This window comes from Protopterus annectens, chromosome 1.part0 (genome assembly GCF_019279795.1).
Source record: "Protopterus annectens isolate FY-2018-M chromosome 1.part0, PAN1.0, whole genome shotgun sequence".
Lineage (NCBI taxonomy): Eukaryota > Metazoa > Chordata > Ceratodontiformes > Protopteridae > Protopterus > Protopterus annectens.
Genome location: NC_056725.1, coordinates 969,442,448 through 969,462,900, shown reverse-complemented (window position 1 = coordinate 969,462,900; position 20,453 = coordinate 969,442,448). Strand labels below are relative to the sequence as shown.

The 20,453-nt window shown below is 41.9% G+C and overlaps 1 protein-coding gene across 1 annotated transcript in view; it reads right to left on the bottom strand.

The window, feature by feature from the left end:
• The window catches only part of MED23 (mediator complex subunit 23), a 1,483,999-nt gene that overhangs the window by 889,723 nt on the left and 573,823 nt on the right, over positions 1-20,453 (bottom strand). Inside the window, exon 5 of the mRNA XM_044067991.1 lies at positions 15,230-15,430. Within this exon, the coding sequence (XP_043923926.1) occupies positions 15,230-15,430 (201 nt within the window). The remainder of the gene's footprint in view (positions 1-15,229; positions 15,431-20,453) is intronic.

Here is a 20,453-nt window from a genome sequence, read left to right as displayed (position 1 = left end):
TGAAATACTACAGCAGGACCTGAGTGGGGAAGTTGCAGAAGGAGGGCTGGATGACTTCCTAAAAGTCTCCTGTAAAAATGGAGACCTAAGTATAGGAGACATCAGTTCCCAAGAAAATCTAGGGCTCTGGATCCGAAGAGATTTAAATACTGAAGTAGATAGATCTGACACTTTTCTGACTTTGGCAGGAGCAGATGCAGAAGACCACGTAGGAGAGCACTTCCTATGCTCCCTGGGATCCAATGACCTTTGCTTTTTTGGAGGGGGATTGAGCTCCAGAAATAGAAGCAGAAGAGGAAGACGAAGCTGGTAAAAGGCCCTTCAGGACAAATTTATTTTGTCTGGCACTGATTACCCTTAAATTAAAGCTCACACAGATCTTTCAAGACACCTGCAAGTGAGAAGGGCCTAAACTATATACGCACTCCCCGTGGGCATCAGAACTGTGTATCTTATGTCCGCAGGAAGTACACTTTTTAAAACCAGTAGGCTTGTTAGCTATACCAATGACCAAACACTAGCCAAAAATAGTAATCGAAGGAAAAGAGAAGAGAAGAGAAGAGAAACTCTACAAGATACTGTGTACATAAAGTTTTTTTTTAATGAAAAGAAAGAAGGAAAAATAAAATTTAACTACCAGCAATGGTAGAAAGAATACCTAAAAGGTATACAAGGCGGCCTAGTACCAACAATGGTACAAAAAGTTACCTTTGGGATACCATTTAGGTAAAGAAGAGTAAAGGTAGGAAGGCTAAATGGATATGAATAGTAAATATAAAGAATAGAAAAGAAAATGAATTCTATTTTTACTCACAATACCCAACAGGGCACAACAGAGGTTGAGCGAATGCAATCCCGACCGAACCGTTAGAGCGGCAAACGAGATCTGGAGGTAATCTGGCAAGTAAGGGGCATTATGGGCAAAGGGAAGAGCTCAACAGTCAGATCCGAGAATCTAAAGAGATTGGCCAAGTCGGATCCAAAGGTCAGATCTGAGACCCATACGTTGAGGAATAATGAAAATTGATAACACAGATGCATAGTTATGGTGAGTACAAAACTTTAAATCTGATGTTGTCATCTTCATTCATTCATTTATCTGTGGGACTCCGTTTCGATACTCAGAACTGACTGGCTGCTTCACTAGCTAAAGATTCCAAGCTCTTAATGTCATCCAAAAAGGAAAAATGTCAGTCTAGGAGGCAGATTCCCCCATAAGGATCATCACAAACAGTCTCTCTTTTGTTTGGATGCTTTCCATGACGATACCTCTTATAGGATCGGTAAGGTGCTTGTGCCTAAGACACAAAGAAACCACTTGTTTTCCCTGTCCATTTATCTTGAAAACCAATCGCTTAAACAGTTAACCCAGGGTAACATGACGGAATCCTGCCAGGTAAGAAGGCAGCAAAGAAGTCTTGACCAGATTCTTTAGCTGTGCAGCCTCCACTGGACATCCCTCTAGAAGTGAGTAATAGCTCTGTAGGTCACTTGGCACCTACATCAGATTCCTCTGCTGAGACCCTGTTGGAGACCGGCATGGATCATATTTTTGCAAATGCTCTGCTCTGGATATTGAGGGGCAACAGAGGTTGATTATCTCAAAGGGTCGTAGAGGTATGCCGCAGATATTGGTCAGGAGGAGGTTCCAGGTTCTCTTATCGAATCTTGCTAAAAGTCGAGACATCTGACATTTGTTAGGGCTGATGTTCCTTTAAAGAAAAGACAAAAGACAAAGCAAGTTTCGGTCCATCCTAAGGATCCTCAAAGGGAATGAGAAAAGTTTACTTGGGGTTTTTCTGCCTTGATGGCCCTGAAGCCTCCTCATGGGGTTTCGGTGCCTGCTCCTCCTTGGATCTCTACCCCTTCTAAATGGTTTAGAGAACCAGACTCCTCAGATGAGGATTCAGAGTCTGATGAGGGGGTCTTTGTCCTATTCTTAACAGATGCAATCACCTTTGGTTTGTGGTTCTGATTAGGAGGAGTCTGTTAGTACTGAGTCTCCTTTTGAAGAATTGTTCTTTGGGAACACAATTGCTAGGATGATGGAACACTTTAACTGGATTTTTTCTCAAATGTCTGATATTCAGAGGATATATCAGGTGGATACTCCTAAACTCTTATCAGTTCCTCCTGTGTTGGCTGCCTGGTTAGATACTTTCATTGTTACTTCCAAGTCTCCTGATTCTCAGCCTCCTACTCCTAAGAAACTGGCAGATTCTATAAGGTTCCTGAGGATTGTCAATTTTCATTTAAATGTCCTTCTGCTGATCCTGCTGTGGTGTCAGTCTCTTCTGGCAAACCTTTCAACCTCTTGCCCTCTTACAGACGTTTGCATTCTGATAAGGAAGTAGTTCAACGGGGAGGAATGGTAAGAACGTTTACACTGCTTCTACTTTGGCCTTTGGGGCTATTAATTACCAGACCCACATGACTAGGTATGTTCTGGCCTTGATTGCTCAGGCTTGTCGGATTTTTACAGATCTCCCTGATTCTGAAGAAAATCATCTGCTGTATCTATTTTAGGTTCTGCAGGAACATTGAAGGGGAACCACAGCTGATTATTTTGGAAGGGTCAAGGGTGATTACAAACATCCTAGTCCAGGATTAGATTCTTGGTACTCTTACTGAATCTTGCCAAGGGCCTGAACCTTAGAGGGTTGTTAGGGGAGATGCCCCTCTTAAGAAAAAACAAAATACAAAGCATATTACCTCTACTGCTCAAGATATCCAACGTGAATGGCAGGATTTTTACCCAAGGCTTGTTCAATGCCTTGGTGGTACTGAAGCTTCCTCAAAGGATATCAGGCCCTGCTCCTCCCTGGTCTTCCACTCCTGTTAAGAGGAGTCGGACCAAAGACCCATACATTGAGGACTGAATGAAATTGACATCATCAGATCAATAAGTAGTGACCTTTACAATAGAAGAAACTAAAGTTATTTAAAGTAGATTTTTCCTCTCAAGTAACAAATGCATATAAAACATTGTTCATATTTTCATAATTTGTCAGAATAACATACGAGCCTGACAATTCAAAATTTTGAAAATGAAAGTTACAGAACTATTACACTCCCCTACCCCCATACTATCAATAATTTTCTCATCCTTATCAGAAAGAATAGGATGGGAATTAATAAGTTCTTAGCAGCAGTGGGATCAACTAAAGCTATAGCTGCTGTGTCAGGTTTGGGAATAGTATATAAAACTTAAAAAGACTGAAGAACTTTACATATCCTCCTGCCTTTTAGGGCAGCAGCTCAGGAAAGGAAAAATCGCAGTAATACTCCCACACAAACAGAATCTATAAATGAGAACCTAATCGCAAGAATAAATCTTTGATCCTCTAACTGCTTAGAATTTTGTAAATCTCTCTCCTACTGAAAGATTTAAAGTTAAGATGATATCATGTATGTTACCACCTTTTGTTACAATTTCCCTCTTTTTACGATAAAATCACTATTTCTTTCTCAGATACTAACTTCCAACCTATCCTGTGTGTATGTGAGTAGAAATTGTACCTGTCTGTATATATTGTTAAAAAAACTTCAATTTTGTGATAATTCACTGCAATAATTTCACTGTAATTACACTAGTTAAGTACACTTGGAGGTTTTCTCCCCAGGCCTCCGCTGAAAATGGACCTGTATCCAGTCGGACTTTCCCGGTTAACAAATGTAAAATAAATAAATAAATAAATAATACACCCATCTTCTAAAGCAGACAATACAGGAGGAATGGGTGCAAGTTCTGGATAATCCTGCTTTAACAACTCTTAGTATTTTCTGAGGTACTCCGAAACCTCAGAGTTCTCCGACTAAAAATGAATAACCACAACAGGAAAAATTGCTTGAAGAAAGAACCACCAGTTAAGTAAACCAACAAAAGTTTATTTTTCTGATGTCTCGGCTGCACAAGCCTTCAAGGAGTACAACTTCACACACACACATACACCTGCCTAAAGTACAACCCATCAATTAAACAATTAAATCTTAATTACACATCAATAAAACTATTAAATATAAAATCACCAGTTACACTCCATATTTAACCCCTTGAGGCTAAAGTGTCATATTTTAAAATGTATGTAGATTCTTTAAAAAGTAACTTGCTTTTTATATTTCTGTCATCATATAGTGGATTATTTACTTTTTTAACACAGTCCCCATCAGACCTTCACTTACACCCCCATGTAATTGGTTAAAATGTTTTCTGTTGAACTCTCTTTTTTATTACAATGTCCCTTACATGTTCCAACAGTCTCATCTTAAAGGCTTTTTTACTCTCACCTATATAGAACTCATCGCAGGGACATTTGAGGGCATAGATAATGCCCTCTGTATCACATTAGAAACAGTCTTTCACCTGACAAAGTTGTCCACTGATTTTCCTAAAACTCCTCGTTACAGGTTTTACACCTGCCACAAGGGGTAGTGCCATACTCTGTTATATTTTTAATAACAGTTCCACAGGGAATCACAAACTTGGTTTTAACTAAAAAATCTTTAAGATTTTTTCCAAGAGGGTAGTGGTGCTTCACTAACCCAATGACTGATATAATTTAGAGACAGAACATAACCCCAATAAAATTTTAATAGATCTGTAAGGACTTCAACCTGTACAAAGTGGGATACAAAATGTAAGGGCCCAAAGCTGTCACCCCCCCCCCCACTATCCAAGCCATACCCTATAGGGAGTTTGTACGTTTGTACAGGTTATGTAATAATGAGGAAGATTATATGTTAGAAATGGGCAAAACTGTACATATGTTTAGAAATAGAGGTTTTAGTAATGAGCTATCGCATGAATGTTGGCAAAAGTTTTCAAAGGAATATATTTTAAGGAACTTATGGATGGGCAAGAAGTTACACATTATTATAGGGGCAAAGTAAATCATAAACAAAAAAATATATATATTTTGTGACTACATACAGTAGCTTTAGTAAGGTCCTTACAGATCTATTAAAATTTTATTGTGGTTATGTTCTGTCTCTAAAAGATTTCAGTCAATGGGTTAGTGAAGCACCATTACCCTCTTATAAGAGAAGAAGAAATCTTAAAGATTTTTTAGTTAAAACCAAGTTTATGATTCCCTGTGGAAATGTTATTAAAAATATAACAGAGTATGGCACTACCCGTTATGGCAGGTGTAAAAAGTACAGTTTTGTACCTACCATAAATGGAGATGTTCAAGTGTTCACCCTGCTGCAGTCATCACACTTGGGTTATCCTGTCGTCAGGCGGCCCCGCAGTCGGCCGGAATTCCAAAGTCTTGGTCCGGCGTCAGTTGCTGTCGCCTCTTCCCTGACGTCAGTGCGCCAGGGGTATATATAATGCAACCGACGCCATTTTCTTCAGTTTGTCTTGCCCCAGATGTCAGGTGCCCCCAAAAAGGTGGTCAGAAATTAGTATCAAAAGGAGTAACCACTGCACAAACACAAAATCCCTTCAGCTATAAGCAAATACATCAGTAAGGCATAGAAGAGATTTAGCCAGTAGATCAGAGGGGATGGAGGGGGGGGGGGGTAACCTGGACTGCAGCAGGGTGAACACTCGAACATCTAAATTTATGGTAGGTACAAAACTGTACTATGTTCATCGTGTTACCCTGCTGCAGTCATCACACTTGGGTTGAATCCCAAAGCTAAGGTAGGGGGGAGGTATCATAGAGGGTTAGTGGAGGCTATAAGGCCCTGCAGAACTGCAGTGGCGAAGCCTGCCCTGGACTTTGAGTAAAGAGGTAAGTGATAGTGTTTGGCAAAGGTGTGTACTGAACTCCAAGTTGCAGTTTCTAAAATTTCCTTGGTTGGACCCCCCCTGAGAAAGGCTGTAGAGGTAGCTGTTGCCCTGGTAGAATGGGATCTAATGGTAGCAGGAACTGGTTTCCCATGATGGGTATAGCAGAAACCTATGCAATGACCTATCCATTTAGAAATGGTTTGCTTTGATATAGCCTTCCCTTGAGAAGCTGTAGCATAGGATACAAAGAGCTGGTCAGATTTTCTGAAAGCCTTAGTTTTGTCCAAATAGTAACAAAGCTGCCTGTGAATGTCCAAGGAATGCAGGAGTCTCTCACTTTTGTTCTGTGGATTGGGGAAGAAGGTGGGTAAGTGGATGGTTTGATTTAAAGCTACACTGGAAACCACCTTAGGCATAAAGGAAGGATAAGTTCGTAGAGAAACTCTGTCTTGATGAAAAATGAGGAAAGGTTCCACTGCCATTAGTGCCTGTAGCTCTGAGACTCTTCTAGCTGAAGTTATTGCTAGGAGCAGGGCAGTCTTCCATGACAGGAACTGAAGATCTGAAGAGAAAGCTGGTTCAAAGGGAGGTAGCGTTAGTTTTTCCAGAACAAGATTGAGGTCCCATGTTGGTGTAGGTGCTCTCCTGGGTGGTCTAATGTTTTTTGCCCCTCTGAGGAACTGCCTTAGAAGAGGATGTGAAAATAAAGGTGGATCCATGTTGTATTGAGCCGAAATAGCTGAAGCATGGATTTTAATTGAGGAAATGGAAAGTCCTTTGTGCAACATCTCAGCTCAATACTGTAGAATGTGAGGCATGTGAGGCTGAATTGTGTCCTGGCCTTTAGCTTGGTTCCAGGCACAAAACCTTTTCCATTTGTCCGAATAAGCCTTCCTGGTGCTTGGCCTCCTGGCTTCCAGAATAACACCCAGAACTGCTTGTGAAAGAGGAGCTGGTTGGATGTTTAGATGATTTGCCATGCAGCCAGGTTTAAAGTTTTGAGCTGGCTGTGAAGAATCTGATTGCTTTGTTGTGTGAGCAAATGGGGGATTTGAGGCAATATCCATGGTGGGCTGTGGGCCATATTTTTCAATAGCGGATACCAGTGCTGGCGTGGCTAGTCTGGGGCTATGAGAATCAGTCGTGGTCTCTCCTTTGTGACTTTCAAAAGAACCTTTGTGAGGAGAGGCAATGGAGGGAAGGCATATACTGTCAGGTTTTTCCAACTGAAAGAGAGAGCGTCCACTTTCCAATCTTGATGGTGAAATGTCCTTGTACAAAATTTTGTCAGTTGATAGTTTTGAGGACTGGCAAACAGGTCTATGTCTGGAAGGCCCCATTTTTGAGTTATCATTGCAAATATTTGTGGATCTAGTTTCCACTCGTGGGGATCCTTGATGTTTCCGCTGAGGTCGTCTGCCAATGTGTTCTTCTGTCCTGGCGGGAATTGAGCTTGTAACTGGACTTGGTAGGCCAGAGCTGTGTTCCATAAGGTCATTGCTTGCCTGCATAGAGGGTAAGAATGTGTACCCCTTGTTTGTTTATGTACCACATTACTGTGGTGTTGTCCGTCTTTATTGCAAGTTGTCCTGGCTGTAGTAGATCCTTGAAGGCTGTCAGAGCTTTCTGTACAGCTAGCATCTCTTTTTGATTTATGTGCAGATTTCTTTGATCTGCAGTCCATAGGCCTTGAATGCATTGTCCTGCCATGTGTGCCCCCCAGGCGTAGTCTGAAGCGTCTGTTGTGATAGTTTGCCTGGCTGGGGGCAAGGTGAAAGGCTGACCCTTGTTGAGGTGACATGCCTGTGACCACCATAGAAATTCCTGCTGTAGGCAGGGAATGAGAGATATCATTGTGTCCAAGCTGTGGCTGTGTTGAGACCATACGCTTTTTAGGTACCACTGTAATTTCCTCATATGCAGCTTTGCAAATGGTATTATTAGTATGCAAGATGCCATGAAGCCCAAAGCCTGCAGAATTTTTCTTGCAGTTAATTGGGTCTTTGTTGCCATTGTCTTGAAATATTGAGTCAGTTGTAGTTGCTTGTCTGGCGTAAGATAAGCCTTCTGGGCTGTTGTATTCAAGCTGGCACCCAGGAATGTCATTTTTGTGAGGGTACTAGTTTTGACTTCTTTTCGTTTACTGTGTACCCCAGGCAGTTTAGTAGATGCTTTACAACGGCCAGATAATGTAAGAGAATGTCTTTGCTTTCTGCTTGGATGAGGCAGTCGTCCAGGTATGGATATATTTGAATTCCTCTTTGTCTGCAGTATGCAATTACTGGTGCCAGGCATTTTGTGAAAACTCTGGGCACAGTAGATAAGCCAAAGGGCAGTGCAGAGAGTTGGTAATGGGTTGAACCTGCAATGAAACGGAGATATCTTCTGCAACTTTGTCTGATAGGGACATGCAGGTATGCCTCCTTGAGGTCCAACGTTACTAGCCATGCTTTCTTGCCCAACATGGGAAGTAGCTGCTGTAGTGTTAGCATCTTGAATTTGGGTACTTGTAAGTAAGTGTTTAGAATTGAAAGGTCCAGAATTGGTCTCCAGGCATTGTCCTTTCTGGGCACTAGAAAGAGTCTTGAATAAAATCCTTGGCCTTGCTCTCGAGTAGGTACCAGTTGAATGGCTCTCATGTCCATGAGAGCTGTAATTTGCTTTTATGCCTCTGCCCATTGATTTTGTGGCAAGTTTGGCATTCCTCTTTTCACTGGCAAGGTGTGAAAGTGGAATCTGTATCCTCGTAAAATTATGTCTAGGACCCATTTGTCCTTTGTGACAATGTGCCAGTTGTCTGCAAAAAGTGTGAGTTTTCCCCCCAAGGGGGCTGCCAAGAGGGTATTGCTTGGTCGGATGAGGTGCAAGTCATTGAGTTTGCCTTCTGGTGGTTTGAGACCTGTCTTCTCCTCCCTTCTGTGTTGTAGAGCCCCACTGGCGAGGTTTATACTGGGCTTGTGGTTGTCCTCTGCCCCTTGGGCGTCTGTATTTACCCCTCTGTGGTCTGTCAGTGGCTGGAAAGGACCAATTTTTTGTTGGCCAGTTTCTGCTCAAACGAGGGGGTTGTACTTGTAGGAAATCTTTGACTGTCTGCATAGATTTTGCCTTATCTTCCATTTTCTTTAAAACTTCTTCTGCTTTAACTCCAAAAAGAACATCCTGCTGTAAGGGAGCATCCAGTAGTTTTGATTTAACATGATCAGGCAGAGTTTGTTCTTTTAACCAAGCATGCCTACGTGCAACAGACCCAGTGACAGCTGCTCTGCAGGAGGCCTCCAAAGAATCAAACCCACATTGTAAGGTATGTTTACCCACCTGCTCAGTGGCGTGCAACAGATCCTGTACTTCTTTCAATTCAGATTGTTGAGGGAGAGAGGTTATTCTTTGCTTTAACTGAGAGATTAGAAATTGCTGATACAAGCATGTGAAATTGACAATTCAGTGCCCTCATAGCTAGTGTGGCTGAGGTGTAAACCTTTTTCCCCCACCTGTCTAGTGCTCTGGAATCCCTCCCAGAAGGTACTGGTTTTTTAGCCATAGAAGCCTTAGCCCCCTTGGGACCCTGCAAGATAGTCTCTGGGTCAGCTACAGGGCTTTTGTAAAGAAATTTGTGGGAATCAGGCACTCTATAGTATCTGTCAGGCTTAGCTGGTGCAGGAGGTAGAGAGTCTGGGTTGAAACTGGATTCTAAATAGACATCATCCACAATGTCCAAAACTGGTGGGATGGCAAGTGGTCTGTGTTGGGGAAGTAAAAGAAACTCTCTGAGCCTTTTCTTTGAGTCAGAGTAGTCCTGACCTTCCCAGTGAAAATGTTCCCTCATAGTGTGTAAAGTTTCCCCAAAGGAGTAGTCTTCAGGAGGAGAAGTTGAGGGAATAGAGTCCTCAGCATCAGAATCTTCATAAGGAGAGAAGGAGTAGTCTTGGTCCTCAGAGGAGTCTGAAGAAATGGACATTTGCTCAGAGGATGCATAATCTTCCTCTTGTCTAGGCCTTTTGTCAGGAGGGGGCTGGGAACCCCTGATTAAAGAAATCAAATCTTCAGCCATTTTGAGCATCTGTTTCTTAGGCATGGGGCCTTGAACAGGAGACTGACGTGCAGTCCTTTTAGATTTAGAAGGAGTCTTCGACTTAGAAAACGTTTTAATGGTGAGAGTCGTCGGTCTGAAAACGCCTTCAGAAACCGATGGCGTTTCTGTAGCACCGACGTCTTTTGTAGTAAAGTCATCGGAAGGGCCTGAAGTAAAAGGTTGCGTCGGCCTGGTACATTCCATCAAAATTTCCGTAGCGGTCTCGGGATCCAGATTTGCGGTAGTCAGGGGCTGCGTTGGAGCCTCACTGAGGACCGGAGAACCAGAGACCAGATTGGCCGAGGCCTCGGAATCTGGCTTAGGCCTGGGCTGTCTGTCCTTATCCCTGCGTTTTTTGTGCACGCCGGTAGTCGGTTGCTCCGACGGCATGGTGTAGTTAAATTTCCTACCGAAGTAGTGTCATGCGAAATCAAAGCGCCTTTTAATAGTACGCTTATTAAACCTAGCACAAAACCGACAAGTAGTGACGTCGTGGTCTGGGCCTAGGCAAGGTATGCAATAAGAATGAAAATCCTTATGAGGTATTTGCTTCCCACAAGAAATACAATTGTTAACTTTTTCTGACATCGGTCTGAGGCAAGAAAAGTTTCCCCAACGGGGTACTTAGCTTTATAGAAGACTTCGGTCTGAAATTCGAATTCGAAAATCTCAGGAGTCGGCCGACCGGCACTTGCGAACTGCTTCTGCTTCGGGCACCGCGCGGCAAGAAAGACTGAAGAAAATGGCATCGGTTGCATTATATATACCCCTGGGGCACTGACGTCAGGGAAGAGGCGACAGCAACCAACGCCGGACCAAGACTTTGGAATTCCGGCCGACTGCGGGACCGCCTGACGACAGGATAACCCAAGTGTAATGACTGCAGCAGGGTAACACTATGAACATCCTTCTTTTCATGGCAAATCTGCTCCTATCTGACATCAAGCCTCAACTTACCCCCCCCCCCCTTGGTCAGACTCCTCTGTCCCTCAGGCTGACTTTCTCATTGCCTGTTTTTCAACAGATAACCACATATGCTTGGGTACGCTACATTATCTAAAATGGTTATTTTAAGGCTTAGAAGTACCCTCCTCCATTCTCTGGCCTTTCTCAGCTACCTCCTTGCAGATCCCTAATTTTCCTTTGGTTCTGCAGAATCCAGTGGAGGAGGGAACCACGCAACCTGCCCCCTTGTCTTAAAAGGGAACAGGTTTTTATTCCAGAATGTTTCTGGTTCCCAGGAAAGAGTGGTCTTGGAGGCCTACTCTACACCTGTCTTCTGACACTTTTCTCATGGTCCATTTTTCAGGATGTTGTCTCTTCAGACTCTCTCTCTGCTGCTCCCTCAAGGCTTTCTGGTGTGTCTGGATTTGAAGGTCGCTAACGTCCATATTCTTATTACCCTCTCTTCATGAAGTTTAAGTTTCTCTGTTTTTTCCTCTCATTATCAGTTTTCTGCTTTCCTTTTTGGACTTTCTAAAGCTACAAGGGTCTTTACCAAATGTCTGGCCCCTGTGGTAGCCTTCTGCAAACTTCAGGGAATTCAAATATTCCCTTATTTGGGCAACCTATTAATTAATTTATTTATTTTACATTTGTTGACCGGGATAGTCCGAATGGATATATGTCCATTTTCGGCGGAGGCCCAGGGAGGAAAGCTCTGGATAACAGAGACAGAACAAAACAGATACGAGTCAAACATACTTACAAAGCCCTCTAGTAGGTACTCACAATATAGACAGTGTGTAACAGTATACAAAAACAAAAGCTCCTGCTTCAAGATCTGCACTTCACTATGATTCTTTTGCTCAGTGTGGGATCACCCTCAGTGTCAAAAATTCTGTGTTGACTCCCTATCAGGGCTAAGTGTTTTTTGTTTTGCAGGATTCAGACCATTCCATGCTGGCTTCTCTCTCTTGCCTCCCAAGGTCCACTCTGACTGCTTACTTCCACTCTCTTCTTCCTCTTCCAGTTCTTCCTGCAAGGTTATTTTGCCGAGCTCTGAGGTGCCTGGCATCCACCATTCCCAAGGTTCCCTTTGTCAAATTCCCCATGAGGAAATTTCAGTTGCATCTAAATAGCAAAGAATGGTGCAAAATTGATAAGGAAGGACATATGTAGTTACAAATGTATTTACTTATTTTACATTTGTTGACCGGGCTAGTCTAACTGGATATATATCCATTTTCAGTAGAGGCCCAGGGAGAAAAGCTCCACATAAAACAAACAGCACATTAAAAATTCATTTTCAAAACATTAAACTTCAATTAAAGATACTAGTCATACAAAATGTGCTACAAGGTAAATAAGCATATGTGATATAAGAAAGTAGAACAAAATAAGACCTCCCCCCTTTTTTTTTCCCAATCACTGTGGGAAGGAAGTATTCAGAAGGATGAGGGAGATTCCAGAACAAAGTTTTAAGTAAGGAGCAGCAGGAGAGACTAGTTTAAAGAGAACAGAGTTGGGAGAAAATTAGTTGAGGGGTAGTAACTCAGAGTGACAGGGGAGAAGTTCATTATGTCTATCTTGGCTAGAATAAGTCCAACATGGAGGTACTGGACTTTAAAGTGACAACTGAGTAGAGATGGAATGGCAAAGGAAGACACAGATGATAATGATAACAGGATGAGGACATCTTAGTCTGGGTTAGTACAGGGACATGGCCAGTGGCTAGTTAGATATCATTTAAGGTTCTTTTTGAAAAGTGTAGTAGAGGAGAGAGAGGTAAGTTCAGAAAGAAGTAGGTTCCAGCTTTTACCCACTGCATTAGAGAAGGGGGAATCACCTGCTTTATTGTACGGTTTATGTATAGATACCAGTAGTTTGTTGGCTGAGCGTAGATTTGTAAGATTGTTATATGGGCTGACAAGAATTGAGTTTGGGGTAGAGGGAAAAAGGGAAGAAACCTGCACTTGCTTGTATTTGTAGTCTCTCCCAGTGCAGTTCCTTCTCTTTCTCTCTCTCTCAAATCCTAAGACTGGTATCTGAAAATCCAGGGGAGGCTAAAGTTGGCTTCATGTATTTTTAGATACCGCTGACCTGTTCTCATGTGTGCCATACAGAAAGGAAGCATGAGAAACGTCAATGCCATAAACCCCAGAATCCGGAGAAACTCTCTGAAGTGTGAGAATACGATGAGAACCTCAGGAAGGGTCCCAGGTAAAACCCCACCTTCTAATGCATCAACAAGGCTTTTTGCTGCAGTTTATCTATAAGACATCCTAGAAAGACAATCCTGTGTAATGGGTCAAAGAGGACTTCTGCATGTTTATCTGGATTCCTAGATTGGTTAGAAGAGATGAAATCTCATATTAAGGAAACTTGACATCTGGGACAAAAACTCTGCAAAAATAAGTCATATAAATAAGGAAAAATGTGAGTGTCACTGAGTCAACATTGAGCTATGACTACAGTTTATAACTTTGCAAATATTCTTAGAAGAGTAGATAATCCAAAGGGTAATGCAGAGAACCAGTAATATGACCCAGACACAAATTTCTTGAATCCTTTGACTATAGGATCCAGTGTTACCATAAAACTTCCCTGGGGGATGACAGGTAACAGACTCTGAAGGGTCAACATCTTGAATTTTGGAACTTCCACATACAGATTTAGGAAGGAAAGATGCAGAACTGGTCTCCCAAAAAGATTATTTCTTTGGTACCAGAAACATTCTGGAACAGAAGCCTTTGCCCATTTGATTTAACAGTACTGTTTCTATAACTCCTTGGGTGAGCAAGTACTGAAGAACTTGAGGAAAAAAATCTGTTTCATTCTGAAGGTGAGAAGCAGCTCCCCTGAAAGGAGGTGTTTGCATCGAGTGCCAAATGTGTCCCTCCTGAACCCACCATGAACACCCATAAGTCTGTCGCAATTTGTTGCCAAATTGGAATGTACAGAGCAAGTTGCTGGGACAGATTTTAAGAGGATGGGACATGGAGAGTTGGGAGGAAGAATGTTGGCATAGTCACTCTAGTTGTAGGCAGTCTCTTTTTTGGAAATAATCCATGGTTGTAGTTCCCCTGATAATAGCTCTTTTTGTTTCACTGTTTGTCCTGAAATGGCAGGGATTTGCTCATTTTGTTTCTTACGCAAGAAAGGAGGGACTTGAAAAAATCTTAGAAACTCCCTGAATTAATTTCTCTTCTCGCATTTAACTGTATGAAGACCTCAGCAGTAGTAGATAGGCTAAATAAAACCTCTATCTAGGTATTGCTCATTTTGTTTCTTAAGCAAGAAAGGAGGGACTTGAAAAAAATCTTAGAAACTCCCTGAATTAATTTCTCCTCTCGCATTTAACTGTATGAAGACCTCAGCAGTAGCAGACAGGCTAAATAAAACCTCTATCTAAAACTGAATAAAAAATTTCAGACATTACCTCATCAGAAAAAGGTTGATTTTATATCCAAATGTATGTCATCAAAAGATTAGCAAAAGCAAGCCCTAAATGTAGTATCTGCAGAATCATACTCACGTCTTAAAGCATGTTTAGATAAGTGGGAAATGCTGGAAACAACAGAACTGAGTCCTGGGCTAAATGAAGAGACTATTGAGCAGGCTTTCACATCAATTAGCTAGGGGCTTGAAGACGACTGTGGATACAATCCAACCACATGCAAAAAAAAAAAAAAAAAAAACGGTGGAGTGCTTTTCCTGCTCAACAAGCTTCTGGACAAGTATATGCTCTAGACGTTCTTCCATTTTAGATGGAAAAACTGGGTCACCCTTCTCCAAACTAGATTTCTTAATATATAATAAACAAATCAATGCTAACACTCAAATAATCAATGAAATGAGTGCCTGGCACTTCAAAGCAGTTTCCCCTTGCTACCACAACTGGGGACACAGAGCCACAATGACAAAAGGATGGTTGAAAGAACCTAAAGAGACACCATCATACAGTGGTAAAGTTAAGAAAAAATAAAAACCATGTTAAGACTATCATAAAAAAAATGACCTGATTTTTCCTGCAGCACCAGGTACACTGTAAGATATCAGAATGTCAAAAATAGGTAAATGATTTCACTGCACTCATTATTTGACTGCCTCTACAGCCAGCAATCTGCAAGCAAAAGAGTTGGCCAACAACAATATGACACTAGCTATTTCAGTGTTTCACTGTACAGGCACCACAAGCACAGAGAACCAATATTCAAAATCTATACATGCAGTGACAGGGCTGTAAAACTTGATTATGATTCTTTACATTCATCACCACTAGATGGCAGCAGTAATTTCCTCATAATAAACAAAAACAAAAATCGCACATGTCCAATGACAAAAACACATTTTTAATGTCTTACCTTCTACTCCATTTTGCAGACCCTCCTCGCTTTTTTTTAACACCTAACACCTGACAGTTCGAAAAAGCGGATGGATCTCTATTTTATCACTAAGTAAATTTCCATATTCATGTTTACCTTTTGATGGAGTGACAAGACCATGTGAGGGAAACTGGCAAACTGGAACAGTACAAAGAAGATAAGTTGGCTAGAGAGATGCTGCCACAGCAGCTGGCTGGTGCCCCCATCATCGAACTTCTCCTCAGTTTCTGACCGCTCCATGGCATAAACAACCAAGTCCACCAGCTGGTCTTCCAATACAGGACAGCGCTGCTTGTACTGAAAGCAAAACAGACGCTTAGTATTCTAAAAAGCGGATAGGCACATATTTAAGTGAGCTGATAAATATATAATGGGATCTAAAAAATGCTTCATAGTATAGACTCTCATACCAGCTATATAACTTGGTTTCTGTGTTTATAAAATAAACTCTAGATAAATGATCTATTTCGCAATGGGTGTAATGTAAAGCCAAGTCAAATAAAAAACAAACCTGCATCAGGGACAAAAGTTGCACCTGTTCCTCTTATGAGTTTGAAGCATCAACAATAAGGTACAGCTGTGTATGTAAATTTGCCATAACAATAGATGTTTGAATGATCATTGCTACAATACTTTAAGTTTTAGCTATATGGGTTATATCTTACACAGGCTATAACAGCCGGACTGTTTCCAAAGCTTTAGGACATCTTCTATGCATCCAGACCACTGACAGCTTGAGCAGGAAATCTGCAGTCTGCATGCCAAACCTTACAGAGCACTCACACCAACTGAAACATGGAAGCGAGAGCCCTGAAAGGGGTCAATGCTAGGTACGAAAAAAATCCATGTCCTCACCCTTACAACAAAACTCATACAAAAATAGGGGGGATGGCGGGTTTGAGGAGCTACTAAAATAGTGATCACTTGAACATCTACTCTTACGGTAAACTTACTTATACAACTGTACTATGTTTATCCATTGATCACTACTGCTCTAGTTCTTAGCTGTTTGGGTATAATACCACTGCTTTAAGGTTTTAAGATAAGGATCCAGGAGTCCCTGGAGAATGGTCTTAGCAAAGCCCTCTATACACATGGAAACCAAGTCTAGTTTGTAGAGCTAAAAAAATGTGCAGAGAGCCAAGGTGCTGCTTCTAGACTACTTTGAGCCCACACCTTTCCAAAGAACCACTGAAGATGTCAAGGTCCTGGTAGTATGTACATTGACCCTGCCCAAAATTGATTTTATTATGGTATAAGAAACATAAGGAAACTGTATGAGACAATCATAGGGAACTATTTTCACTCTAGTTGTCCAGATTTCTTACCTTCATAAGAAACACATAAATGGTAAGAATTCCTGAAGGTTTTACTTCGGTGAAGATAGTGTGAGTCATTTGTGGACATCCAGAGTAAGAATAATACAATAATACAGTTGTGTAAGGAAATATGAACCTATAAATGTACCATAACAACAGATGTCCAAATGATCAGTGCTGCAGTAACCTTAGCTATACTGGTTACATTCTGCCAAAGATATAAAAGCTGGCGAGCTTCCAAAGCTTCAGGGCATCTTTTGTGTGCTCAAACAGTTATGCAGCTTGAACTAAGCTGCCTAAAAACACAGGTTTGAGCACCAAGCCCTTCAAAGCTCCCATGCCAACTGAGGAAGAGAAGTTGAGCCCCGAGAGTACATAGCTAGGAGTAAAATTATATACATGTATATACACATCCTGCAGTGGTGCTGCGGTAGCGTTGTCGCCTCATAGCAAGACGTCCCGTTTGATTCTCAGTTCGAACGTCTTCTGTGTGGAGGCATGCGCAAATGGGCGTGCCTTCGTTGAAGGTTGTGCGTCAGGGTTGGTAACTCGGCATGTAAAAATCCACTACCAAATATTAGCGGACCGGAGTTCCGCTATGGTAATCCCTAACCGGGATAAGCCGAAAGACACAACAACAACATATACACATCCTGCATAATCAAACAACAACAAGAGGGTGGAAGGAGGAATACCACTTCAGGCATAAAAGGATTAGTTCTCAAATAAACACTGCCTCTGTGGAAAATGAGCTAGCACTGACTTACTATACGAGCTTGCAACTCAGATATTCTTCTTTCAGATTTCACAGCAATCAGTAAAACAGGTTTCCATGTTAAGAACCTCAAGTCAGACAGATGAGCTTATTTAAAAAGTGCAAGTGGTGGCTTTCTCTAACACAAACTCAAGATCCCAAGCAGAAGCTACCAGTTTTCTTGGAGACCTCATATGCAAAACCCCTTTCAAAAACATTTTTGACATGCAAATGCATTAAAAGAGAAGGATCCATGGGCAGACAAGCTGATATGACTGATAAATGAAGCTTGATGGAGGAATAAGAATGGTCAAAAGATAATAACTGACAAATTGTAAAACCAGAGAAACACTAGCTCTGAAAGGGTGCTGGTTATGTTGCTGGTGACAACTAGAAAACCTTTACCATTTGTTAATATATGATTTTCTAAAGCAGGCTTTCTTGTCTCCATTAGTACTTGTGCATATCCTCAATAAACAAGTGCCTAAAGGGAATTAAGCCCATATCATCCAGGCAGTCAGATGAAGTGGACTGTGACTGAAGTGTATCAAACACCCCTGTTCTTGTACAAGTAGATTAATTCTGTGTGAAAGCTTGCAGTAATTGTCCCTGGCCATTTCCAAAAGAAAGAAAGTACAGTTGTGTACACTTACCATAAATGTAGATGTTCAAGTGTATTCACTGTTGCAGTCATCACATTTAGGTTATCTGCTTGCAGTAGCCCTCTGTCAGCCTGATTATCAAAGTCTCGGGTCCTGCATCAGTTGCTGTCTCATCTTCCGTGACCTTAATGGGAAGCAATTAAATATATATATATATATATATATATATATATATATATATATATATATATATATATATAAATATAAGGTTATACCTCCAACAAAAAAGCAAATATTTTTAAGTATAGTAAAGGAGAATAGAGGTATAGCCAAAAGAAGCCAGAGGCTGGAGGGAGGTTTAACCAGGACTGCAACAGTGAATACACTCAAACATCTACATTTATGATAAGTGTACACAACTGTACTATGTTCTTCGTGTTTCACTGTTGCAGTCATCACATTTGGGTAGATTCCCAAAGCTAAGGATGGGAGGAGGAATTTAGACAGCATTAGGACCAGCTATAAGGCCCTGCAAGACTGCAGTAGCAAAGCCAGCTCTGGATTTAGAGAAAATTGGCAAATGGTAATGCTTGGTAAAAGTATGTACAGAACTCCAGGTAGCAGCTTCTAGGATGTCTCTGGTAGGGACACCTCTGAGAAAAGCTGTAAGATGTAGATGCAGCCCTGGTTGAATGGGGTCTAATCCCCTGTGGGATAGGTTTTCCATGGTGCTTATAGCAGAAATTAATGCAATGGTCTATCCATTTAAAAATGGTTTGCTTTGAAATAGCCTTCCCCTCTGCCCCTGCAGCAAATGCCACCAGCAGTTGTTAAGATTTCCTTAGAGGTTTAGTTCTGTCCAAGTAAAATCTAAGTTGTCTGTGCACATCTAAGGAGTGCAGCATTCATTCCCCTTTGTTCTGTGGATTAGAAAAGAAGGTTGGCAAATGAATGGACTGATTAAGAGCCACACTGAATACCACCTTGGGCATGAAAGAAGGATTAGTCCTGAGGAACACCCTGTCTGCATGAAAGATAATGAAAGGCTCCACTGCCATAAGGGCCTGTAATTCAGACACTCTTCTTGCTGAAGTGATTGCTAAAAGGAAAGCTGTTTTCCAAGAAACTAATTTTAACTCTGCAGTTGCAGCTGGCTCAAAAGGAGGAAGAGTGAGTTTTTCCAATACAAAATGAAGGTCCCAAGCTGCAGTTGGGGCTCTCCTGGGTGGTTTTAAGTTTTTGGCCCCTCTGAGGAACTGCTTAAGCAGTGGGTGAGAAAAGAGGGGTGGTTCCGTGTTGTAATGAGCTGAAATGGCTGAGGCATGAATTTTGATGGAGGAAAAGGAAAGGCCCGTGTGAAGCATCCCAGTTAAGTATTGAAGAATCTGAGGTAAATTGGGCGCTGCTGTGGCCATCCCTTGAGTTTGCTTCGAGAAACAGAATCTTTTCCATTTTTCAGCATAAGATTTTCTAGTACAAGGCCTCCTTGCCTCAAAAATGACATCCAACACTTGTTTACTGAGGGATGGTAATGTAGAGATTAGGTAATTAGCCAGGCTGCCAAGCTGGGGGTGCAGAATCTGGCTCTCCTGCTGAGACAACAGGGTAGGGATCTGAGGTAGGTGCCATGGGCCCAGCTGTGACACACTGCACAAGAGGTGGTACCAGTGTTGGCGTGGCCAGTCTGGTGCAATCAGTATCATCCTGGGCTTGTCCTGTTTGATCTTTATGGTAAGTGTACACAACTGTACTATGTTCTTCGTGTTTCACTGTTGCAGTCATTACATTTGGGTAGATTCCCAAAGCTATGGTTGGGAGGAGGAGTTTAGATAGCATTAGGACCAGCTATAAGGCCCTGCAAGACTGCAGTGGCAAAGCCAGCTATGGATTTAGAGAAAACTGGCAAATGGTAATGCTTGGTAAAAGTATGTACAGAACCTCCAGGTAGCAGCTTCTAGGATATCTCTGGTAGGGACACCTCTGAGAAAAGCTGTAGAGGTAGATGCAGCCTTGAGGGATGGTAACGGAGAGATTAGGTAATTAGTCAGGCTGCCAGGTTCAGGGTTTGAAGCTGGAGGTGCAGAATCTGGCTCTCCTGCTGAGACAGCAAACAAAGTAGTACTTTGGAGAGGCAGAGTAGGAAAGGCATAAACTGATAGATTTTTCCAGCTGAAAGACAGAGCATCCACTTTCCAAGCTTGTTTGTGGGGAGTCCTTGCGCAGAATTTGTCCAATTGGTAGTTCTGGGGGGAGGCAAACAGGTCTATATCTGGGATCCCCCATTTGCTGATCAACATGTTGAAAATCTTTGGTTCCAGTTTCCACTCGTGTGGGTCCATGAGATTTCTGCTTAGTTCGTCTGCCAGTGTATTTAGTTTTCCTGGCAGGAATTGAGCCTGTAGATGAACTTGGTACCTCAAGGATGTATTCCAGAGAGCCATGGCTAGTCTGCAGCAGGGGTAAGAATGGGTACCCCCCTGCTTGTTTATGTATCACATAACAGTGGTGTTGTCCGTCTTTACCATTAAATGTCCTGGATGAATGTGGTCCTTGAAGGCTGTCAAGAGCATTCTGTACAGCTAAAATTTATTTTGATTGATATGCAGGTGCATTTGACTTGGGTTCCATTTGCCCTGAATGCACTT